Raw genomic sequence first — 20,230 nt, 5'->3', positions numbered from 1 at the left:
GACGCACCGGCGTGCCCCGCCCCCACCCCCTCCCCGTTCAGGCTCTGGAAAGAGAAGAAAAAAAACTTTCTTTTTTTTTTTAATTGAGGAATCAACAGCCGCCATCTTGTCGCGGACCCGACCGGGGCTTCGAGCGCGACCACTTCACCGTTACCTCCAAATTCCACAACGCTGGCGCACCCAGGGCCTGCCTGGCCCGGCCGGTCCTGTTCAAGCCTGGCCCTATGCCTGCTCCAGTGGCTCCTGCTCGCCTCGCTCGGTTTTCCCGAGCTGCGGCGGCGGCGGCGGCGGCAGCGGCGGCGGCGGCGGCATGGCGGCGGAATCTGGGGGGGTGGGTGGCGGCGGGTGAAGGAGTGTGGCCCTGCTTGCGCATTAGGTTTCACGGGTGAGAGGGTCAGCAGGAGCGATTCGAGCCCCTGGTCGGGCTTTTGAGCGAATTAATTAAGTGGGGCGTGGGGGGAGCGAGTGGAAGGGCGTAACCATGTTCCCGGGGACTGCCTGAGCCAGCCGGCCGGGCGCCGTCGCTGCCAGCCGGGCCCGTGGGGGCGGCCGGGGCGCCCCCGCCGCGGAGTGTCGCGCTCGGGAGGCGGGCAGGGGATGAGGGGGCCGCGGCTGGCGGCGGCGGCGGCGGCGGCGGCGGCAGCGGCGGCGGCGGCGGCCGGGGGCGGGCGGTGAGCGCTGCGGGGCGCTGTTGCTGTGGCTGAGATTTGGCCGCCGCCTCCCCCACCCGGCCCAGCGCCCTCCCTCTCCCTCGGCGCTCGCTCGCGGCTCGCCGCTCGCGCTCGCTGCTCTCCCTTCGCAGCCGGCCGGGGCCGGCGCCGACCCCCGCCCCGGAGCCCTCGTCGGCCTCGTCGCCCGTGCTCGGGGCTGTTTTCGCGAGCAGGTGAAAATGGCCGAGAACTTGCTGGACGGACCGCCCAACCCCAAAAGAGCCAAACTCAGCTCGCCCGGCTTCTCGGCGAATGACAGCACAGGTGAGGAGGGGACCGGGCGGGGGTCCGGGGCCCTCGGGGGCCGCTGTCAGGCCCCCCTCCTGGAGGTGAGTGTCCGCGGGAGAGCCGAACTTGGCGGCGGGCGTGCAGAACCCCCCCTAAGGTGGAGGCCTGCGCAACCCCTTCCCCGGGAGACCCGCCAGAGAGGGGAAGTTTGTGGGAAGATTGTCGTGGAGCCCGAGTGGGACAGCACATGCCCGGGTGCGTTCAGGTTTCCCGGAGTTGGTGAGCCTTCGCGTGTAAACTGAGTAGTACTTACAGGGAAAAAGTAACGTGGAGCGTGTTTATTTTGCGTGGTGATTCCTTACGCCTCCCTCTGCCGCCGTGTGTTGACACACGCGTGGTCGTCTGGAGGGATGACAGCGGAGGGTAAGTTTGATGGCTGGAGAAGGAAATAGTGCAGCCGAAAGGGGGACCTCAAGTGTGTTCTGAACCGGTGACATAACGCTGCGACCAGAATACACTCAGCAGCAGCCAGCCTGTGAGTTAAAACTTAGAAGTTTCTTGGAATGTGCTCTTTGGGAGCACATTAGTAGTATTTTGAAAACTCTTGTTTGCTCACCTAAGTCATTCCATTTTTCACAACCCACACGTCGTTAGCAAGATGTCCTAAAAGTTGCTGTGATGTGTTTAACTTCACATGTATAACTTTAAAAGAAAGTTAAATAGATTAATTCGGGCGGCAATCATTATTTGAGCTTGTGTTGCTTTTACGGTGGAGATGTATAAAAAATTTATGTTAAGGAATGCAGGAATTACGATTTTTCAAAACCAATTCTTTTAGCAGGATACTGACTAAATCATCTTCTCATTGTTTAGCTTCCCTGAAAATTTTCTTAGGTAATCATATCAGTTGTCTATGAGAAGTGTTATAGTTTTCGATTTATTTAATAATTCTGTGTTCTTCTTGGTTGGTTCATGTTTAACATTGTGAACTAGTTGTATTTCCTCTTTTAGAGCTCTCCTTTGCAGTAAAAACTTGTCTCCGCTGGGAATGATTCTGTCTCCCGCGCAGCTTGCATTTCTCCAGTCCAGTCTTGCAATAGCAGCATCTGAAAATCAGTTTATAATGAATGAGTCCAAATTGAATTTTATTGCTGCAGCAATGCCTTCAGATTTGCAGTAGACACAGCTGTTCAGCTTCTGCAAATATTTCTGTGACTATCCACTAGCATATTTCTACTAGTGATCTAAAAATCTATTTCTACTGTTGAAACAAAACTTGAATTTTGTGGCTTCGATTTTAATACAATTTCTAGAATATTTATGTAGAAGTGAGAAAGTTTTTTAAAATTCAGTCATAAGGAGATTTTTTTTAAATTAAAATGAAATTTGTTAAACAGGGAAAGTAAATAAGTTTTGTGGAATATAAAAGTTACTAATCTTTTTTTTTAATGATAAAGAGTTGAGTTTTATGTTAATTTTGTAAAATCAACTTAATCTGAAGCGAGATGATTTAAATGTTCTTCATTAACATTGTAATGTTTGAGTAAAAAATCTTTAATCATGTGAAACGTAGATCATACCAGGCATGTTTAGCTTTGAAGCTTGTCCTCTGAAACTGGTAACTTTTTGAATAGCTTTGCTATTGAACGAGGTTATTGAAGATTTTGTTTTATACAGAAGAACAAATTAGTAACATGAGACTTAACAAAAAGGTTTGTCCTACTAAATATATCTAGTTGTTTCCAAGATAGATCCCGGAGGTTGGCCTTTTGGATAGTTTTGTTATTGGATGGTCAGATATTTACTTAATGTGCTGCTAATCACAACAGAGTTTATCTGAAATGATTTCTTATTCTTGCCCACTTCTTTCCCCTTTCCAATTTTGATCCTTGAAAGGTATGGGAGGTTCTTTTACGCTCGTGTGATAAATTTGAGGGAAGGCAGCTCTGTATGAGAAGAGCTGAGGTGGTTAGGAGGAGTGAGAGGAGGCCTTGGTGGCCTGAGATATAAGAGCTCCTTGGACTGCCATGATGCAGTGCATTTCTGTGGGGACTTGTCTATGGAGTCATTGGTGTCTTTTAGATGAGTCTGGAGGCTGGCTGTTGGCCTAGAGACCAGAACCTCTGACATTGGGGAGCTTACCAGTCAGAGTGCTGCCCAAAGGGTGTTTGCAGTCTAGCAGAGGGAGCATGGATGTGTAGCATCTCTGAGTGAAAATTCTGTTGCCACTGATCATAGGCGGGAAAGGTCAGGATGGCTTCTGAGGAGAGCATGCAGAGGTGATGCAGAAAGGAAGAAGGAAAAACAGTCCTTTCACCCTACCTAGACCTCAGCTCTGAAGTGGCACAGAATTTGATGGTGTCATGTTGTCAAAGTAGTATTTTCTTCTTTTACATTGAAGGCTTAAACGCTTTCTCACAACTGTAGTCTTCATTACTTTCATACTTTATGAGAAGTAGGACTTTGTATTACCAGTATATAGTTATGTGTTTTGGAAACTTCTTTATTTAATATGTCCAAATTAAAACAACATATTAGTGTCTTTCAGCAACAGGGATGTATGATTTAACGTGTAGGAGAAAAAATATCCAGGCAAGCCGTAGACTTTTGTCAGCTTAATTGAGACTAAATTTACATACAACAAATAGACTATAAAGAAGTTTTTTAAGACTGCCTTCTGAAAATTGAACATAGGTATATTTCATCTGTGTAAGTGTCCCTAAGCAGTTGTGATTATATTTTATAATGTGAATCCTTTAAATGCAATAGAAAACCATGTTTAAAGAAAGCTCGTGGTAAATATGGTTATCAGTCAAAATGCCTTTCACAACAAAATGATTTTTTTATGTATGTGCAGTCTTTTCGTATCAAGAGTGCTTTTCTCCCCATCACCTCAGTTTGGTTATCACAGCATCCCATGAGGCAGAAAGGGAAGATAACTATTCCTGCTGCTTCTTGGTGAGGAACCATACTTGAGAGACTATAGGAAGTCAAAACCAGAACCAAACCTAGGTCATTAAGGTAAATAGGTTTATACAGTATATTCTGTTTTAAAATCCACATCCATAAACATGAAATTTACTTGAATAGTGGATCCAGGAGACTGCATTACTTGGCAAGTTTCAATAGCATAACTCCAGGGAGTGAATTTAATACCTATGGGGAAAGTTTGTAACCAGTTATGGGGGAAGCGGGGGCGTGTTCTTGCCAGGGGTGCAGGGCAGGGACTCCCTCTTATGGTTCTGGCAACAGCAATGTGTGGTCTCACCTTCATGGCTATTGGCAGTAAATAACTGAGGACCAGTCAGATTATTTCATCTCTTAGTTAATTTCTGATTAAATAGGAAATCTTAAGTGTTCGTAGAGACGTATAGAGTTAGGGCTTTCCATGACTTCCTTTGCAAGTAAAAACTTGTTAGAAGAGCAGAGACTTTTAAATAACTGGGAGAGGAGCAAGAACACTGGCTCCATTTGAAGTTTGTTGGGTGATGGTGGGTGAGTATGAATCCTCCCAGGGTGCTTTGGCAGTCGATTAAAAGATTGGGAATCACTCCTGTTCAGCATTCGCATTTGATTCCGTAATTCTTAAGCATAATTGAAAATGAGTTAGAAAGGAACTGAGGCTTAATTCTGTAGTCTGAAGTTGATGCTTAGATTGTTAGCCAGAGATTTTACAACTTCTGACTTGTGCCATTGTAGTTGTGTGACAAAATATGCGATTACTTGGGACTATGTAAGTGCCAACTTTATATTTTTATTTAGTGTGTTTGAAAACAAAATAGTTAAAAGTAATTTTGCCAAAGTATGCCTTCCTTTATTAAGATGAAATATACCTTATTGTGTAAAGCAAGATTAGGAAAGCTTGTTTTAAGCCAGTTCAGTTCTTGGGGCAACATTAGTCAGGACACCACTTCTTTTTCTTATTCAAACCAGCACTACAAGAATATTCCAAGAAACCAGAGGGCACGTAAAGAGGTATTTTCTCAAAAAAAGATTTTGCATTCACATGACGTTGGGAATAGCCAAAGAACTTTACCGTAGGCCTTCCCAGAGCTGTTGTGTACTGATGGGCTGGAGGTCTTGGAGAGAGGGACTGTAGTTTGCACCATTCCTAAACCTTTTCTATGTAACATATGGGTGGGCAAACTTTCTGTTAAGGGCCAAAGGATGTATTTTCTGCTTTGGGGGCCATATGGTCTCTGTCACAGCTACTCCACACTGCCATTTTAGCGTTAAAGCAGCCCTGGACAATACTACAGGAATGGGTGCAGCTGTGTGCCAGTAAAACTACTATTTGGCTCTCGGGCTGCAGTGTCCGGCCCTGATGTAAAGTGGGACTAATGCTCTGAGGATCCATTGGGAACACTGGGCTGCCAGAGTTGTGCCAGTGGCAGCCATCTCTGAAGGCTTCAGAGACAAGCAGTCGAACAGCAGCCACCACAGGTTTTCTGAGCACCTACTTTTTGCTCGTCTGACTGCTGGCCACGAAGCAAGGGAACCCGGGGTGTTAATTCTTGAGCCCAGTGAGCTGCAAGGGGAGCTATGCAGTCTGGGCTCACTTCAAAGCTCATGGGAGCCCCTCTCTGTGTCTTTTTTGTTCCTCTGTTACAGTTTTCTGTAACTAATTTAAAATCAGGTTATTTAGCAAAAAAAAACCATTTAACTTAATTAAAGTGATTGTTTAGTTCCTTTGCTTGTCATTTTGCTTTTTGTCGATGCCAGTGGCTCACACAGTATTTCCTTCTTACTTCGTTCTTCATCTTATGTCCTCCGAGTCTGCACCTTTCAATGAATCTTAAAAGTGAACAGCTTCGTGAGAGCTTGTGAGAGTTTTTCACAACCACATTCCCGTGGTTGGGAGCAGTGCCGGACACATGCTAGGCTCTCTGGAAATAGTTGAGGGAATGGGTGAATGAATGTGCAGTATTTATCCTTCAAAGTTCTCATAGTGTTTCTTGTAAGATTTTGCTTTTAGCTGATTGCCACAAATCTTAGGGTCTTTTTGTCCTAATCCCAAGTTCTGTTGAGGTACAGATGTGCACATGTGCATTTTTACCTGTGAATCAACCTGGTTGGCCATAGGAATGCTCAGGCCATGGCCTGTTGGGGCTCTCACAGCCCCTTGGTGGTGGCAGCACAAGCTGTGGTGTTATCTGGTCAGCGTGGGGCATGAGAGTACTGGCTTTGCAGCCAGGCCCAGTGGGTGCAGTTTCCCTTCCTCCCTTACTAGCAGTATGACCCTGGGCAAGTTACATCAGCTCTTTGAGCCTCCGTTTTCTCTTCTGCAAAATAGAGGTAATAACCATTCCCATCTGAAAGGATGGTTATGAAGGTTGATATGTGAAATATGCCAGCACTGTTTTTACTAGGGAAAGTGGGTATGCCCTATAGTCCAGAGTTACTGGCGTGCTCAGCTGATTGGACTAGAGACCAGTTTGTCAATGGTCTGACATTAGCCACGTACACATAGCCACACAGGCCCATGAGTAGGCAGATCTGTTGTAGTGTAGCCCACTCAGTGAGTATGTAGCCAAGAGTTATATAATCAATACAATTGATTTTTGCCTCCGTTTTCAGTTGTATTTTTTAATAGGAACACAATGGCCTTGAAATTCTAAAATGGCAGAAACTTAAGAGGTGTGGTGTGTTCTGAAAATTCTTACTAATTTCTAAGCATATTTCATGGACTGGTTAAATATCAAATGAATATGTAATTCTCTTTCTTTACTGGGTATTTTGTACTTGGTCTGAGGTACCTGTTAGGCAGAAAGATTCTGATTGATGCCTTTGAGTAGCTTAGAATGTGTTGACAAGGTAAGACTTAGAGGCAAAAGTTGAGAAAATAATACATAGTGCAATCAAATGCTAAAATGGCACGAGTCAGAAAGGGTGACCCAAAGAGGGCTTTACTGAATGCCTCTGTGTAGAAGTCCAGGGCTGGGTGTCTGAGTGGAGGGTAGCACCTGAGCCAGACCTGGGGAATGGATGAGGGGCCTTGACTAAGGGAAGCAAACACCAGGAGTAGCCTGGTGGACCCTCTGTGCACCTGGAGTCTGGTGCCTCCTGGGCCTTCTCCTGCTAAGTCAAAGTGAGGAGTCAGGCAGCTGGGGAGCCTGCTAGTTTTTTGTGCCTTCTTATTGTTGGAAAAGACACTCTGGCTACTCACAGCAGTTTTGTCTCTGAGAGTGTGATCCACCCAAGGCTCTCAGCTTTGTCCTCTCTGGTTGTCCCATCCAGTCTCTCATAAGCTCTCAAACTCCTGGCCATGATGCCTTATGTGCCTGGTGTTCTTCACCCCACTTTAAGACCTTTTCCTTCCAGCGCCTCCCTCAGAATTCCTCTCACAGCTGATGGCTCCTTGGGTCTTTTGCGTGCTTGTCCACAGCCCCTGCATTAACTGGGATAAGGGATGCCACACTTTCCCAATTCAGCCTAAGGGTTAACTTTTAAGAACATACTCACATTGGAGCCCTCTGCCAGTGCCTGTTTGGGGAAGGAGAGGGGGTTTGCATATTTGACTTTGCATGAAGGCTGTGATGCCCTGACAGAAAGGCTGGGATAGAGCCATGCACAGGGTTCCTGTGGGAGCAGAGCAGAGCTTTGAGTGGAAGTGACTCACTCATATTTGGGGGCAAGCTCTTTGGACATGGAAGTAAGCAATAGTGGTTCCCTCCCCACAGGTTCTTAGACAATATTGAGAATGACTATTGCTGTCTTTGAAAAACTGCCTTCTGGGTGTTTTCTGGTTCTAAATTTGGGAGCCAAGGTTATTTTTGAGCTTTATGTCTAAAAGTCGCATTCTTTTTAAACCTTACCCTTAGAAAGACTTGCATATTATCCCATGTGACATTTTCCCCTGTGTTTCATTTTCAGTAGTCAAAAGAATGTTAGTTGAACCATCACTAAGTAGTATCTAATGATGAAAAAATATCATTTGATTAAATGTGATTTAACTATTTCTAGGTATTCCATCTGCTTCTGTTTGAAAATCTCCTAATTTTCCAATTTTTTAAATATATCTGTGCCTTGCTGTATACAGTAGGTGTTAATAGTTATAGGTATTTAATGGGTTTGTACAAATTGAGTTGTAAAGCAGATTCTTTTTATAATTCAAAAGCTTCCCTTTGCACTGCCCACCATATATTTTGGTTTTTTTTCTTAACAAAACTGTACCACCTATACATGTTAACGTTGTAGTTAGAACAACCAGTGAAATAGCAAGAAAATAAGCTACTATTCTTTATGATATCCTGTAGAGAGAGGCTTGTCCAATATTTAAATAAAGTAGATTTGGGTATTTGATTACAAACTGAATGATAACACTCAGGAACGGCAGAAATCTATCAAATATTAGAGTTCTCTTTGATGATTATGGAGTATAAGGGCTTGACCCAGTTCTTTTGGATTAAAATATTTTGAGTATTTGTCACCTGATTAAAAGTAGAACCTTCTAACCATGACTCAGAGTTGAAGGAAATGTCAGAGCTTTTTATATGGGATGTGGGCATCGTGGTAGTAAGGAGGAGGGAGTGCTGGCCTCTGCTCAGAGTGGACGTTAAATCTTGGCTCCCAGCTCTTCAACTGTGTGACATGGGCCAGTAACTTTACATTTGAGGTTTGGTGGGGTGGCGGGAGAGTCGTCTCATCTCTAAAATGAATCTTTTCCCCCTAGAATTTCCCTTTGGTTAGATTTGTATAGTGGGGCTACTATGGTTCCTGGCATATAGCAGGTTGTAGCAGCTATTATTATTGTTTAATTGCGTGGAAAAATATAGATGTCACCTACCTTTCAGGCTGGTGAAAGTTGGGATGATGTAGGCTAGGGGTCTAACCAGAACCAGATCCACGGAAGTTTCTTGCTAAGTAAATGGGAAGATGCCTTCCCTTCTTGTTTTGCTTTCAGCACCAGGGCTACTGTAGTCTCAGTACCAGTTTGCAGAAGAATGAATTAAAGCTGAGAATTCAACAAAACTGGTCATAGCTTGACACCCTTTACTCAGTCTGTGTTTGTAGTTAAAAGTTGTTTTTTATTGGAAAATTGAAGTCTAAATAGAACTGTTTTTCTAATATTTCAGAACAAGGACTTGATTTAGGTTAGGACAGAAAAAAAAGGAAAAACAAATATGGTGAAATTACAAAAATAGTCTTTCTTTTTCAGGAAATAGGGGAGAAAATGGCCTTGGGATCACTATGCAGTTTAGTCTGGGTGATTGGTTGAAAGAAATAACCAGTGAAATTTAATTTCCTCTTTGGTTCAGTCACCACTAGTCTTGAAGGAATTTAACTCCTTGCTGTATCGTGAGAATTTTCTCTTCTTGAAAATAACAGAAGGATGTAAAGTATTGTTGGATTTTTTTGTCATTTTGGTTGTGCCTCTACTACTACTGCAATTGTTTTTTTTAATGATGAGCACAGACTGCCCAGAGTTGAGCTTCCCTTAAAAAAAAAAAATCTGAGGAAATCATTAAAATTATCGAGAGATAATTCAGTATTTTAACTCACACTGGTGATTTTCTCAATCTTTGAAAGTTTAAGGAAAAACTGATTCCTTCTCAACCATAAGAGAATAGTTTGGACATTTTATTTGTTTGAAATGGTGGCGTTCTCATGATGATCTGTATGTACGGTCTAGCAGAACTTTCTGTGATGATGGACATATTCTTTATTTTCACTGTCCACTGGAACCACTAGCCACTTGTGACTGTTGAGCACTTGAGCTGTTACTAATGTAACTCGGGAACTAAATTTTAAATTTTATTTAATTTTTATGAATATAAATGTAAATAGCCATATGTGTCACAGTCCTAAGTACATTTACTTATTTGTCTAGAGTTTTCTTTAAGATGTTTATGATCTAAAGACAAAGTTCTTCTAAAGGGACTATCTTTTAAAGATAGAAATTAAAAAATATTTATTGCTTTAAATTTGGGATTATTCACTCATTTCGAAAATACTAAATGAGTATTTAGTTTTGCATGATTAGGGTACAGCAGGGGTCCCCAATCCCCAGGCCACAGACTAATATCAGTTAGTGGCCTGTTAGGAACCCGGCTGCACAGCAAACAGACAAGTGAGCAAAGCTTCATCTGTATTTGCAGCCACTTCCCAGCGCTATCATCACCGCCTCAGCTCCACTTAGATCATCAGGCTCCTAGATTCTCATAGGAGCACCGGTCCCTGGTGCTAAAAAGGTTGGGGACTTCTGGGGTACAGGACAGAGTCTGTTCTGAGGGGTGTTAGAAGGCCTCCTGAGGGAAGTGGCATTAGCACTGAGACCTTAGGGTGAACAGGAGATTGTGGGGGGATAATATTCTAGGCATAGGGAAAAGCATAAATATCACGTGTGAAGGTCTGGGGGTACAAACTCTCAAGTGTGTAACAGTTTTTGCAAAACACAGTTTTGTTTTTGGTTTACATTCAGTGGGCTACCATTTAAAAGTAATGTGGTCTTGCTTCTAAGAGATGGAGACTGCTGGTGTGGCCCTGCTCTGGGGACTCAGGTGGGCCTGGGCTCCAATCTCAATTCTAACACTTAATTCTTTTATTCAACAAATATTTAAATGTCTTATGTAATTCAAATTAAGCATGCTTATGTATTGGATAGTGCTAGGCTATGGTGATAACACTGATGGCTCTGTCTTGGAACTAACAGTGTAGTGGTATAGGTAGGCAATCCAGCAGCCCTACCAAACCCTGTCTGATTGCATACTGAGATCAGAGTTGTGACTGGAAGGAACCAGATGTTTCAGGTGGGGAGGTCAGAGAAACTTCTTTAGAGGAGGGACACTGCAGCTCTTGCAGGATGAACTATAAGGGGGAGTCAAACTGGGCATCTGAAAGCCAGTAAGATTGTGGAGAGCCTCCAGTGTCAGACTAGGGAATCCAGGTCATTTTTTAGGGCTTTAAAACAATACAAAATTAGAAACCCATTGATTGCTTCTAGGGGAATTAGAAGAAGTCTAGATATGCTTTTCCAAGGTGTATTTTTCCATCCATGTTCCAATCTGCAAGGAGAATTGACAACTACCTTCTCTCCTCCCAAACCCCATTTGTGGGAGGAAAAAGGCCTCATGAAAAGCAGCTTAAAAATCAGAAATGGTGTTCTTAAGATGTGAGGAAATTTTTGAACAAAAAGAATTTTCTTTAAAAAGATTTTTTAAAAAAATTCTTTTGAATGAGTAACATATTCATAGGGCTCAAAATTCCAAAAAGTACAAAAGAATATTAGTAAAAAACTTCCCTCTCCTGTTTCTGGAGTCACCTAGTTCTATTCCCCACAGGCAACCAGGGTATATCATTCTAGAGATATTCTTTGCATGTGTATAAGCACATGCTTTCTCTTCTAAAGGTGCACGTTATACATTTTGTTCCACTATAAGTGCATTTTGGACTGTTAGAAATATTAATATTTGAAGAGCAGTCTTCATTCTAAAAGTCCTTTTTGGGGTGGTTCCATAGAGTAGTGGTTAGCATATCTGCTTTACACGCAGAAGGTCCTGGGTTCGTGCCCCAGTGGAGCCAAGGTCCATACTCTGGGTGCGCCAGGCCCCGGGTGCACGCCGCGAGTGTGTGGGAGGAGACGCCCCACCTTCAGAGATCCATTTCTTAAGGGGAGACGGCAACATCCGTAGGTGGGGGGGGATTAAAAAAAAAAAAAAGAAGAAAATTGCCTAAAAATAAATAAATACATTTGTACATAAATAAAAAGTCCTTTTTTGGTAAATGGTAAAATATTTTGGTGCTGTACTTAAAATGATTTTAGTGTTTTCACTATACTGTATAAATAGGAAGAATCGAGGTTTTAAAATTTTAATTTCATATAATCTCAAACAATATTAGAGGTTTTGTTACTGTCATATTACATGTCATGCAACCAGTTCACACCAAAATTCTGTTTATAGTTTCCCAGTTTCTGGAAAAGATTCTTAAAAACTGGTTTTTATTACCCATCTTATTAGTTGATTTACAGATATCTGTAACTTAATTTCCACATCAAGCAGATAAAGTAAAAATCAACCTCTTTGGTAGGACTTCTAAGAATATTCATATTAACTTCAGACCTTTTCATTAATTTAGTTAATTTAGATTACAAAACACTAAGGTGACTCAGAAGTCCTTCAGAAAAGGAGTATCTGAGTCCTCTGTCATTGTGGATTTGGGAGAGGGTACTTAAGAGAAATTTGAAAATCATTACATAAAAAGGATGGAGAACAAAAATGATAATTAGATCTTTTTTAGGTGTAAAACGATATATACTAATGCATGTATAGATTTCCAAAAGAAAATCTCTAGAAATTTTTTATCTTGGGGGTGGGGATGGCTTGGGAAGGCTCTCTACTTTTCACTTTATGTTCTTCGGAATGCTTAAAAAAACAAAACAAAACATAATTTTTGTCGTGTAAAACTAGTTAAAAAGTAAACCAAATCCAAAGCAAAACACCCTCAGTATTTGTGGTTAGAAGAATCTGTTAAATGATGAGAAGTAGAATTTTGGGTAGTTCCTGTTTCAAAACCTTTAGACCTTTAGCAAGAATGATTTGACCAAAGTGTAAATTAACTTAGAAGTGCTATCCAGATTTGAAAATGTGATTATGTTTTAGTGTGATGTCCAGTCATCACTTCCTTTGTCACAAGCTCCAATTTTAACAGAATCCTTTTATAAGAGGTTTCTTCATTGATGTGCTGGAAGCTACAAGACCTGACAGCCAACCAGTGTTTCTTTGAGTGTTTTGAAATAACATCAGCTTTACTGACGTGAGCAATATTTATCTTACTACTACATTGGGTACAAAATGTTGTAGGTAGATTGTCACATTACTATAGAAAAAATAGTACTTTTGAAAGTCCTTCTTTACATTTTATTTTCCTACCTTTTAAGTTCATTTGAATACTAAAAATGTTTTAAACTAACATGGAGTTCGTTTCAGATTTTATTCTTAAACTGTAAACAGTCCAGTTGGAACTGGGAATGCCCGGAAGCATTCTAGGATTTACTACCTGGGCTAAAGCTAATGACCTGGGCCAGGACACCACAGGGGCTGCCTTTTAAAAAAATCAGTTTCTTTAATTACTTAAGACAGGTAGTTCACTGACATGGTTCACAAATCAGAGGAGGACACATATTTGTAGAGTGAGAGCCTCCCTCCTTCCACTTACTCCCCATAGATGTAAGTAGATTGTGCTCTTCTCCAGGGTTTATCTCTTTTAAGAAGACAAGGCTTCCTTACCTCCTTCCTTCCTTTTTCTTTACCCAAGGTAGCATACTATACACATTGTAGCAAACCCGTGCATAGCAACACATGGAGGGCTTCCCTCATTATCTCTTTCTATACATAGTTGCTGGTGTTCCCTTGTATGAGATGGGCCATAATTGATTTAATCTGCTCCCTACTGATGGACATTTAGGTTATTTCCAATCTTGTCCTCTCACAAACAGTGCTTCAGTGAATGGCTCTGTACAGTTATATGTATGTTTGTAGAACAGATTCCTAAAAAATGGAATTAATGGTTAAAAGGACTATGCATTTGTAATTTTGATCATGTCATCAAATTGTTCTCCAAGAGTTTATTCTTAAAGCTTTAAAAGCAGCATACTTAGACCCAGCATAGACATCACTATCACTAGACATTTTGTGCATATTTATTAATATAGTCTAGTTGATGATAAATTATTCTTCACCTTGTGATTTTCCATCATTTTGTGCCTCTCAGTTGCTTTTGATTAATCTATAATTTTAGGGTGTGCTTTATTTTTCCTTTAAGATTATTTTTTTGAACTGTTTCAGATTCACAGCAAAATTGAGAGGAAGGTGCAATGATCTCCTCTGTGTCCCCCACTTATGCACAGCTTCCCCCCTTATCAACATCCCCACAGAGTAGCACATCTATTACAACTGATGAACCTACATTGACATCATAATCACTCGAGCCCATAGTTTACATTAGGGTTCATTCTTGGTGTTGTACATACATTCTGTGTGTTCGGACAGATGTATAATGGCATATATCCACATATCCCTTATAGTATCATACAGAATATTTTCACTGCTCTAAAAGTTCCCTGTGTTTTACCTATTCATCCTCCACACTCCCCAACTCTTGACAGTCGCTGATCTTTTTACTGTCTCCATAGTTTTGTTTTTTTCAGAAGGAAAAGTTGGAATCATATAGTACACAGTCATTTCAAATTGGCTGCTTTCATTTAGTAACATGCATTTAAGGTTCCTCTATGTCTTTTCATGGCTTGATAGCTTGTTTCTTTTTAGTGCCAAATAATATTCCATTGTCTAGATGTTGGTGTACCTTTTGGACTTAATGCATTTATTTCCCATTGTGAGCTCTCATGTAGTCCACACATTTCTGTATGTTGTACACTTGTACTTCTAAGTCTTTTCCCTTCTCCTGACTTGGTGTTGCTACCTGCCAGCTATTACTCAGCATTTGGGCCAGCAGGCCTGGTCTCTGGGCATCAGATTGCTTGTATTTACACTGTGGCCAGGTAGCCTGAGGTGGGGGTTGCTTCTGCAGAAGTTGGATCCTAGCTCAGCCCCCACATTCCTCTTATTCCAGGACCTGTAATTAGGTTGCAAGGTGGATAGGCAGCTGATTACAGCACCTCACCCAGGTCTTGGTACCCCTCTCAACCGTGGTGATGGAGAAGAGTGAACCCCTTTCTACTCCCTCTGATCCAGACCATCTGGTTACCGTTTAGGGGCTGCTGGGTAATTTATGGTCAGTCGGGTGGTGGCTTGCTGCTGAGACATCACCTTTTGTTCCACTTTTGTCTCATGAAAGCTTTTCTCTACTCTTTAGGGCTGAGGGAGGCAGCACACAGACCACATTTAAGAAACTAAAAATTGTCCTCACTGTCCAGGAATGGCTCTTTCCTGGAACTTCTAGGTATATCAAATGGAGATAAGAGGCTGACTGCGATTCCAGAATTCTGATGATTTTAGGGTTCAGTGTGACACAGAACTTTCAATCAGGATTGTCTTGGGTTCTTTAATTGGAAGGAAAGTAAATAGCAAACATTTAGTGAAGCAAGATTTCTTGATACCTGATGCAGAGTAACCATGAAGTGCGTTTGGGAATGAAAAATTTAAATGCTCAAATTTTAATGGTAATTATCATGCAAACTAGGTTTTACCCTTCCTAAATAGACTTATTCTTGACCAATTACAGATACGTCTCACCTTACAATGGGGTTATGGAAAATATCGTAAGTCGAAATGAATTTAAATATACCTGACCTGACGGAACATCATAGCTTAGCCTAGCCTACCTTAAACATGATCATAATACCTAACATTAGCCTACAGTTGGTCACAATTATCTAATGCCATGAATACGCTGAAAGATTATTGGTTATTTACTCTCATGACTGCATACCTGGCTGGGAGCTATGGCTTGGTTCTGCTGCCCAGCATCACAAGAGTGCGGCACAGCAGCATATCGCTAGCCTGGGAAAAGATCAAAATTTAAAATTCAAAATATGGATGTGTATTGCTTTCATGCCATCTTAAAGTCGAAAAATTGTTATTTAGAACATCGTAAGTTGGTGACTGTCTATATACAAAATGCATTTTTTATAAAGCAGGTATTTCTCCTCTGACTTACATCATAGCTTCTAAGGTATTGTAGTTTTATTTCAGTTAGTTCCATCTAATACAGTAGCTTTGTTTCCTTCCCCTCACTTCAGACAGTATAGTTCATGGTGTTTAAATATTTAAAGGTACTTACTAGGCAGGTTTCCATCTAAAGAGTCCCCATGGATGCATCCTCTTGTAACATGAATATTCATCTCATAAATTGCTATAAATTTGGGTTTAACAAATTGAATTGTCTTATAACTCTCAACACAACACTTCTATTTATACTAGAGGATAGAACTTGGGTTTTATTATTTTTTTGTCATATGTTCTGTTTTGTATGGTGAACAATTATGTAAATAGACATTGACAATGATCTTCCCCAAGAAGTCCATTCCTCATTTAGAGCATTCTAGTGGGGTCCTTCCTACTTATTCAAATTCACATACCTACAGAGGGAATCCTGCCGTCTTGCAGCTCTTTTTCTCGAAACTCAGTATAGCAAAACGCAGCTCGTTGTGCCTGTTTAGCTTGTTGTCTTCCTCCTCTGCCCATTTGACATGTTCTGTTATTCTCTTTTGTCAGTGTACTTTTCCCTCTAAAATTCTTCTCTGAATTTGTCTCTTACTTGAAGCTTTTCCTGCTTCTGTTTACTTTCTTATTCCACTTGACTGTAAAATCTGACATGTATGCATTATCAGTTTCAGTTTATGACTTGAGGTCCATGGCCTGCCTTCCTCAATGAGAGGAAGGTGGTGGTGGTGACAGACTTTTACTCAAGGCTCAAATAAGCCCAGTCAGCCACGTATGAAGTGAAGGCCCAAGGAGAACAGGGACTTATTCTTGCTGTAGAAAGGCCTAGAAGGAGGTGGATTGCCCAGCCAACCCCACTTTGGCTCTTGAGCGGATAGTGATTACAAGGAGCAAGAGTTTTTACTCATATAAGATCACTGTTCAGAATGAAGTAAAAACTCATTATCCTGTACTAATTACAGGGTGGTGTATTTGCATTAAAAAAGCTTGAATCACAGATTTTAGAAATAATTTGCTTTAATTATTTCCTAATAGTCATTGTAAAAAGAAATAAAGGTTAAGATGTCTTTAGGGAACTTGCACAAATGCCTAGATAAAAATTGTTTGTAATGGCATAAATGCTAATAAAACTGCTTTTTTTTTTCTTTCCACCAGCATTATCATCATCATCATTGTATTTTAGTTCTCCATTGTTGGAGAATTCTTCCTTTCTTTATTTTCACAGTCCCCAAGAATTTTCAAAGCATTTATTCTGTAATCGTTATAGATTATTTAGGCCTTTACCATAGAGAAATGAGTACTGTATAGACATTGTATAGTTTAATTCTTTAATCAGTGATCCTAGGGGCAGGTACTAATTTCACTTCCAGAGCTGAGGACGCACACATAGGGAGGTAGTAGTAGTAAGTGACAGAGACAGAGCTGAATCAAGACCTGTCTGGGTACTTTTCTCACTACCTCAGATTATGCTTCCTGTATTGTCAGTGTCTAACTGGCGCTGTATTAATAAATGCACCAAGGAGATCCAAATTCGTCTCCAGCATCTAAGAGTAATAACTTTGTGAAGAGTGTCTCCCATTTTGTGGATTGCTTATCTATAGATGTACGCTTTTGCAGGATGCATTGCCCTTGTTATATCAGTTTTTTACATCCAGTTTTGACTTAGGGATTGATTCTTTTTGTAAATTTTTCCAGGGTAGATGAATAAAAGTGCTTGGCTTTTGAAAAACTTAAGCATTTGAGTAGTCAGATTAGAGTACAAGCAATGCCAAGGAAAATCTAAAGAAAGCAGAACCTTTCCTCGTCCCCCCGCCCCCCACTTCCAGGTAATAAGCGCAACAGAGAGAAATAAGAGGTTCATTGGGGTAGAGAAGATATCCATGGGAGGGGCATTTCATACTTGGAAGTAGACAAACATGAACACAAAACCATCTAAACTCTTTAACATGGTTTGTTTCTCATACTACCATTTATCATTCTACCTTATGCCTTTTAATCTTTGTATCAACCATAGGATAGAGGGTCACTGGTGCTGAAGTGTAGCTGGAGAGTGAAATAGACCTGACTGGTCCCCTGGAAGATAAAGAGTTGTAAAAAGAAAGATGAATAGAACAATGTTAACATTTCAAGATAATTCATTGTTGAAATTTGTTCTCTTTGTTTCTGTTTTAAGTGGTATTAAATGTTAATAATACTACTTTATTTATGTCTTTGGCTAGACTAGTAACTTGTTAAACCGATAGTGTGTATCCTCTGTAAATCTGGCACTCTTCTATGTAACTGGTTTATTCAGCATGCTGGTGTTTGTTGAGAGCCTAATATATACCAAACATTTTATGCTAGTCACTGGATAGACAGGATCCCTACTTTCATGGTGAATAGGGTCATGAGTTAATTGCAGGAAGTTGGTAGTGTAATTCTAAGACCAGTAGAAGGTGTGATTAAACTGGTTTGTACACACTTTGACAGAAATATCAGTTCTGCCAATACAGAGAATTTGGGGCTCCAAATAAAATTAAAAGAAAAAATATAAGGTATTATGACAGAAGAGACTTTAGAAAACCTGAGAAAAGATGTCTTTTGTGGATGATTTGTTTAGCTGACACATTTGAAACTTTTTTCAAACAAAACTGTTTTCAAACTGATTGATTCAGCCACTTACCTGGTATTCGGTTCTGTAAAATGAAAAGCGTTTTTTCATAGTACCTGGGTGTAGTTCATTCTTTGTTCAAGGCGAAATACTGATTTCTGATCGTGATGAATAAGAATGGATTTAGACCAGGTGTGGAATACCATTTGTCTTTCAGTGGTCACCTGGAATGAAATTTCTGGATACAACCTATAAGTGATACACTCTTTGTGATTATATTTAATGAAAACCTTCTGTTCCTCAAGCTGGCAGAGTTTTGTTGTGACTTTCTCCTTTCTCTGCCACTGCTGTGGACACCCCAGCCTTGTATGAGAGCTGTAGAGATGAGGAAGCTTATAGCTTCTTTTCTCTCAGACCAGCTTAATGAAAGGGGCCAACTTCATCTTGGCAGCAGGGAATCTCCGAAACAGAAAATTTCTGTCCCTAGCTGCAGAAGTGTGACAGGCTATGTTTGCTGTTTGCTGTGTGACAGTTTCCTGCTAAGGGTAAACCCCTAGAAAGCAGGGTGTCCATGAATCCCATTCAGCCTCAGCTTTGCTCTTTCCTGGGCTTCCTGGTGATTTGGCAGATAGAGGGAATTTGCCTGGGATTGGAAGTGGTGGTGCTCAATCTTGAATCTTAGGAATTTCCCATGATTCAGATTGCTATTGCACAACCTGTGTGTTGGGACACTTTGGTGTGTAGAAAGCATAACTGTGTTATGTTGCAACATCCTGGCTTTACTTCTTCATTCTCTTTTATCAATTTTTTGAACTAGAGAATAGAGAAAAGTGGTGACAGTAATGGTAAGAAGTGATGGTGTGGATGTGCCTTCCACAAATCTTACACAGCCTGTCTTGTTTTTCTAAAAAGCTACACCTTGTATATTTAGTTGTGTATACATGTTCATATGTGCTTAGACTAGTAGTTAAGCACCAGATAAATAGAATTAGTTAACCTTCCCTGCACCTGAACAGTTGTGAGATGTGTTTGAATTGAAACAGGATGAGACAAAGGAGTCAAGGTGGACAAAAATATGGCAGACCAATAAAAAAACAAAAACATGAACCCAAATTGTAATGCCCTACAACTGTAAAAGTTGTATGTGCATTTGGACTAGAACTAGAATAAACCACAAAAGAAAACTGGTAAATTTGAGAGTGGCAGGATGGTGGGTGAATTTTTAAAGATAAGAAGTTTTAAGGTTTTTGTGCAAGGTAGAATAAGCTAACCAGTATCTGTGGCATAAATTATTCCATCTAGCCTTCATTGTGTAACCCTGGAATGCCCTGCTTTACAGATGAGGGAATTAAGACTCAGAGATTAAGCAATTTGCCTAGGGACATCAGGGTAATTGATTCAGCCAGGATTTGAACTCACGTGTCCCAATTATAAGTGTTCTTTTTCCAATTCCTATACTGGACTAAGGACCCTGACACTGCCGTGTTTAACTGTTCTTTTGGGTTCACCTGCTGTTGTCCTGGCCTGGCCACCCTCACCTAGGAAAAGTATTCAGGACGCTTGGAAGAGCCAGTCAGGAGAACTTCCGGCACCAGCTCTTTATCCCCCTCCTGGCAAATAGGAAGGAAATCCCAGCTCTGTCATAAATGGCTCCCACATTCTTCTAGTTTAGATGAAGTTTCATTTTCATGTTTGTAGATTAAAAAGCATTGCATTAGAAAAAACACATTTTTTTTTTTTTTTTTTAAAAAGAGCACTGAGTAAAAATGTGTGTGCGTGTGGACAAAACCTGGAAGGCCACAAATGTTTTGTTTGAGGCTTGTTTTGTTTTTACTTATTTCATGTGCTCTTTGTATCTGGAGACTTTCATGAATCTCCAGATTGAGGACAACATAGTAACATAAACGCTGTGAAATGGAACCCGCAAAACCATGTTGGGATGCAGAAGCTGGGTAATCAGCAGCAGCAAGGCCTGGTCAGTGGTTCTCTCTCAGCTGTCTGCTGTATCTAGGAGTCAGCTCTCGTCTTTTCATATTTATGTGTCCCGTAACTATGAGGAAGCAACTCCAAATTGAGGGACA

General features: G+C 41.0%; 1 protein-coding gene across 1 annotated transcript in view; it reads left to right on the top strand.

Moving 5' to 3' along the window:
- Positions 1 to 667: 667 nt before the first annotated feature.
- Positions 668 to 20,230, top strand: part of CREBBP (CREB binding lysine acetyltransferase) — a 118,580-nt gene continuing 99,017 nt past the window's right edge. The window contains 1 exon segment of the mRNA XM_039885162.1: positions 668 to 974. Within this exon segment, the coding sequence (XP_039741096.1) occupies positions 890 to 974 (85 nt within the window). The 5' untranslated portion in view covers positions 668 to 889.

The sequence above is a fragment of the Pteropus medius genome, unplaced genomic scaffold (assembly GCF_902729225.1).
Source record: "Pteropus medius unplaced genomic scaffold, Ma_sr-lr_union100, whole genome shotgun sequence".
Lineage (NCBI taxonomy): Eukaryota > Metazoa > Chordata > Mammalia > Chiroptera > Pteropodidae > Pteropus > Pteropus medius.
The sequence above is the reverse complement of the archived record's forward strand: the minus strand, read 5'-3'. Positions and strand labels throughout refer to the sequence as shown.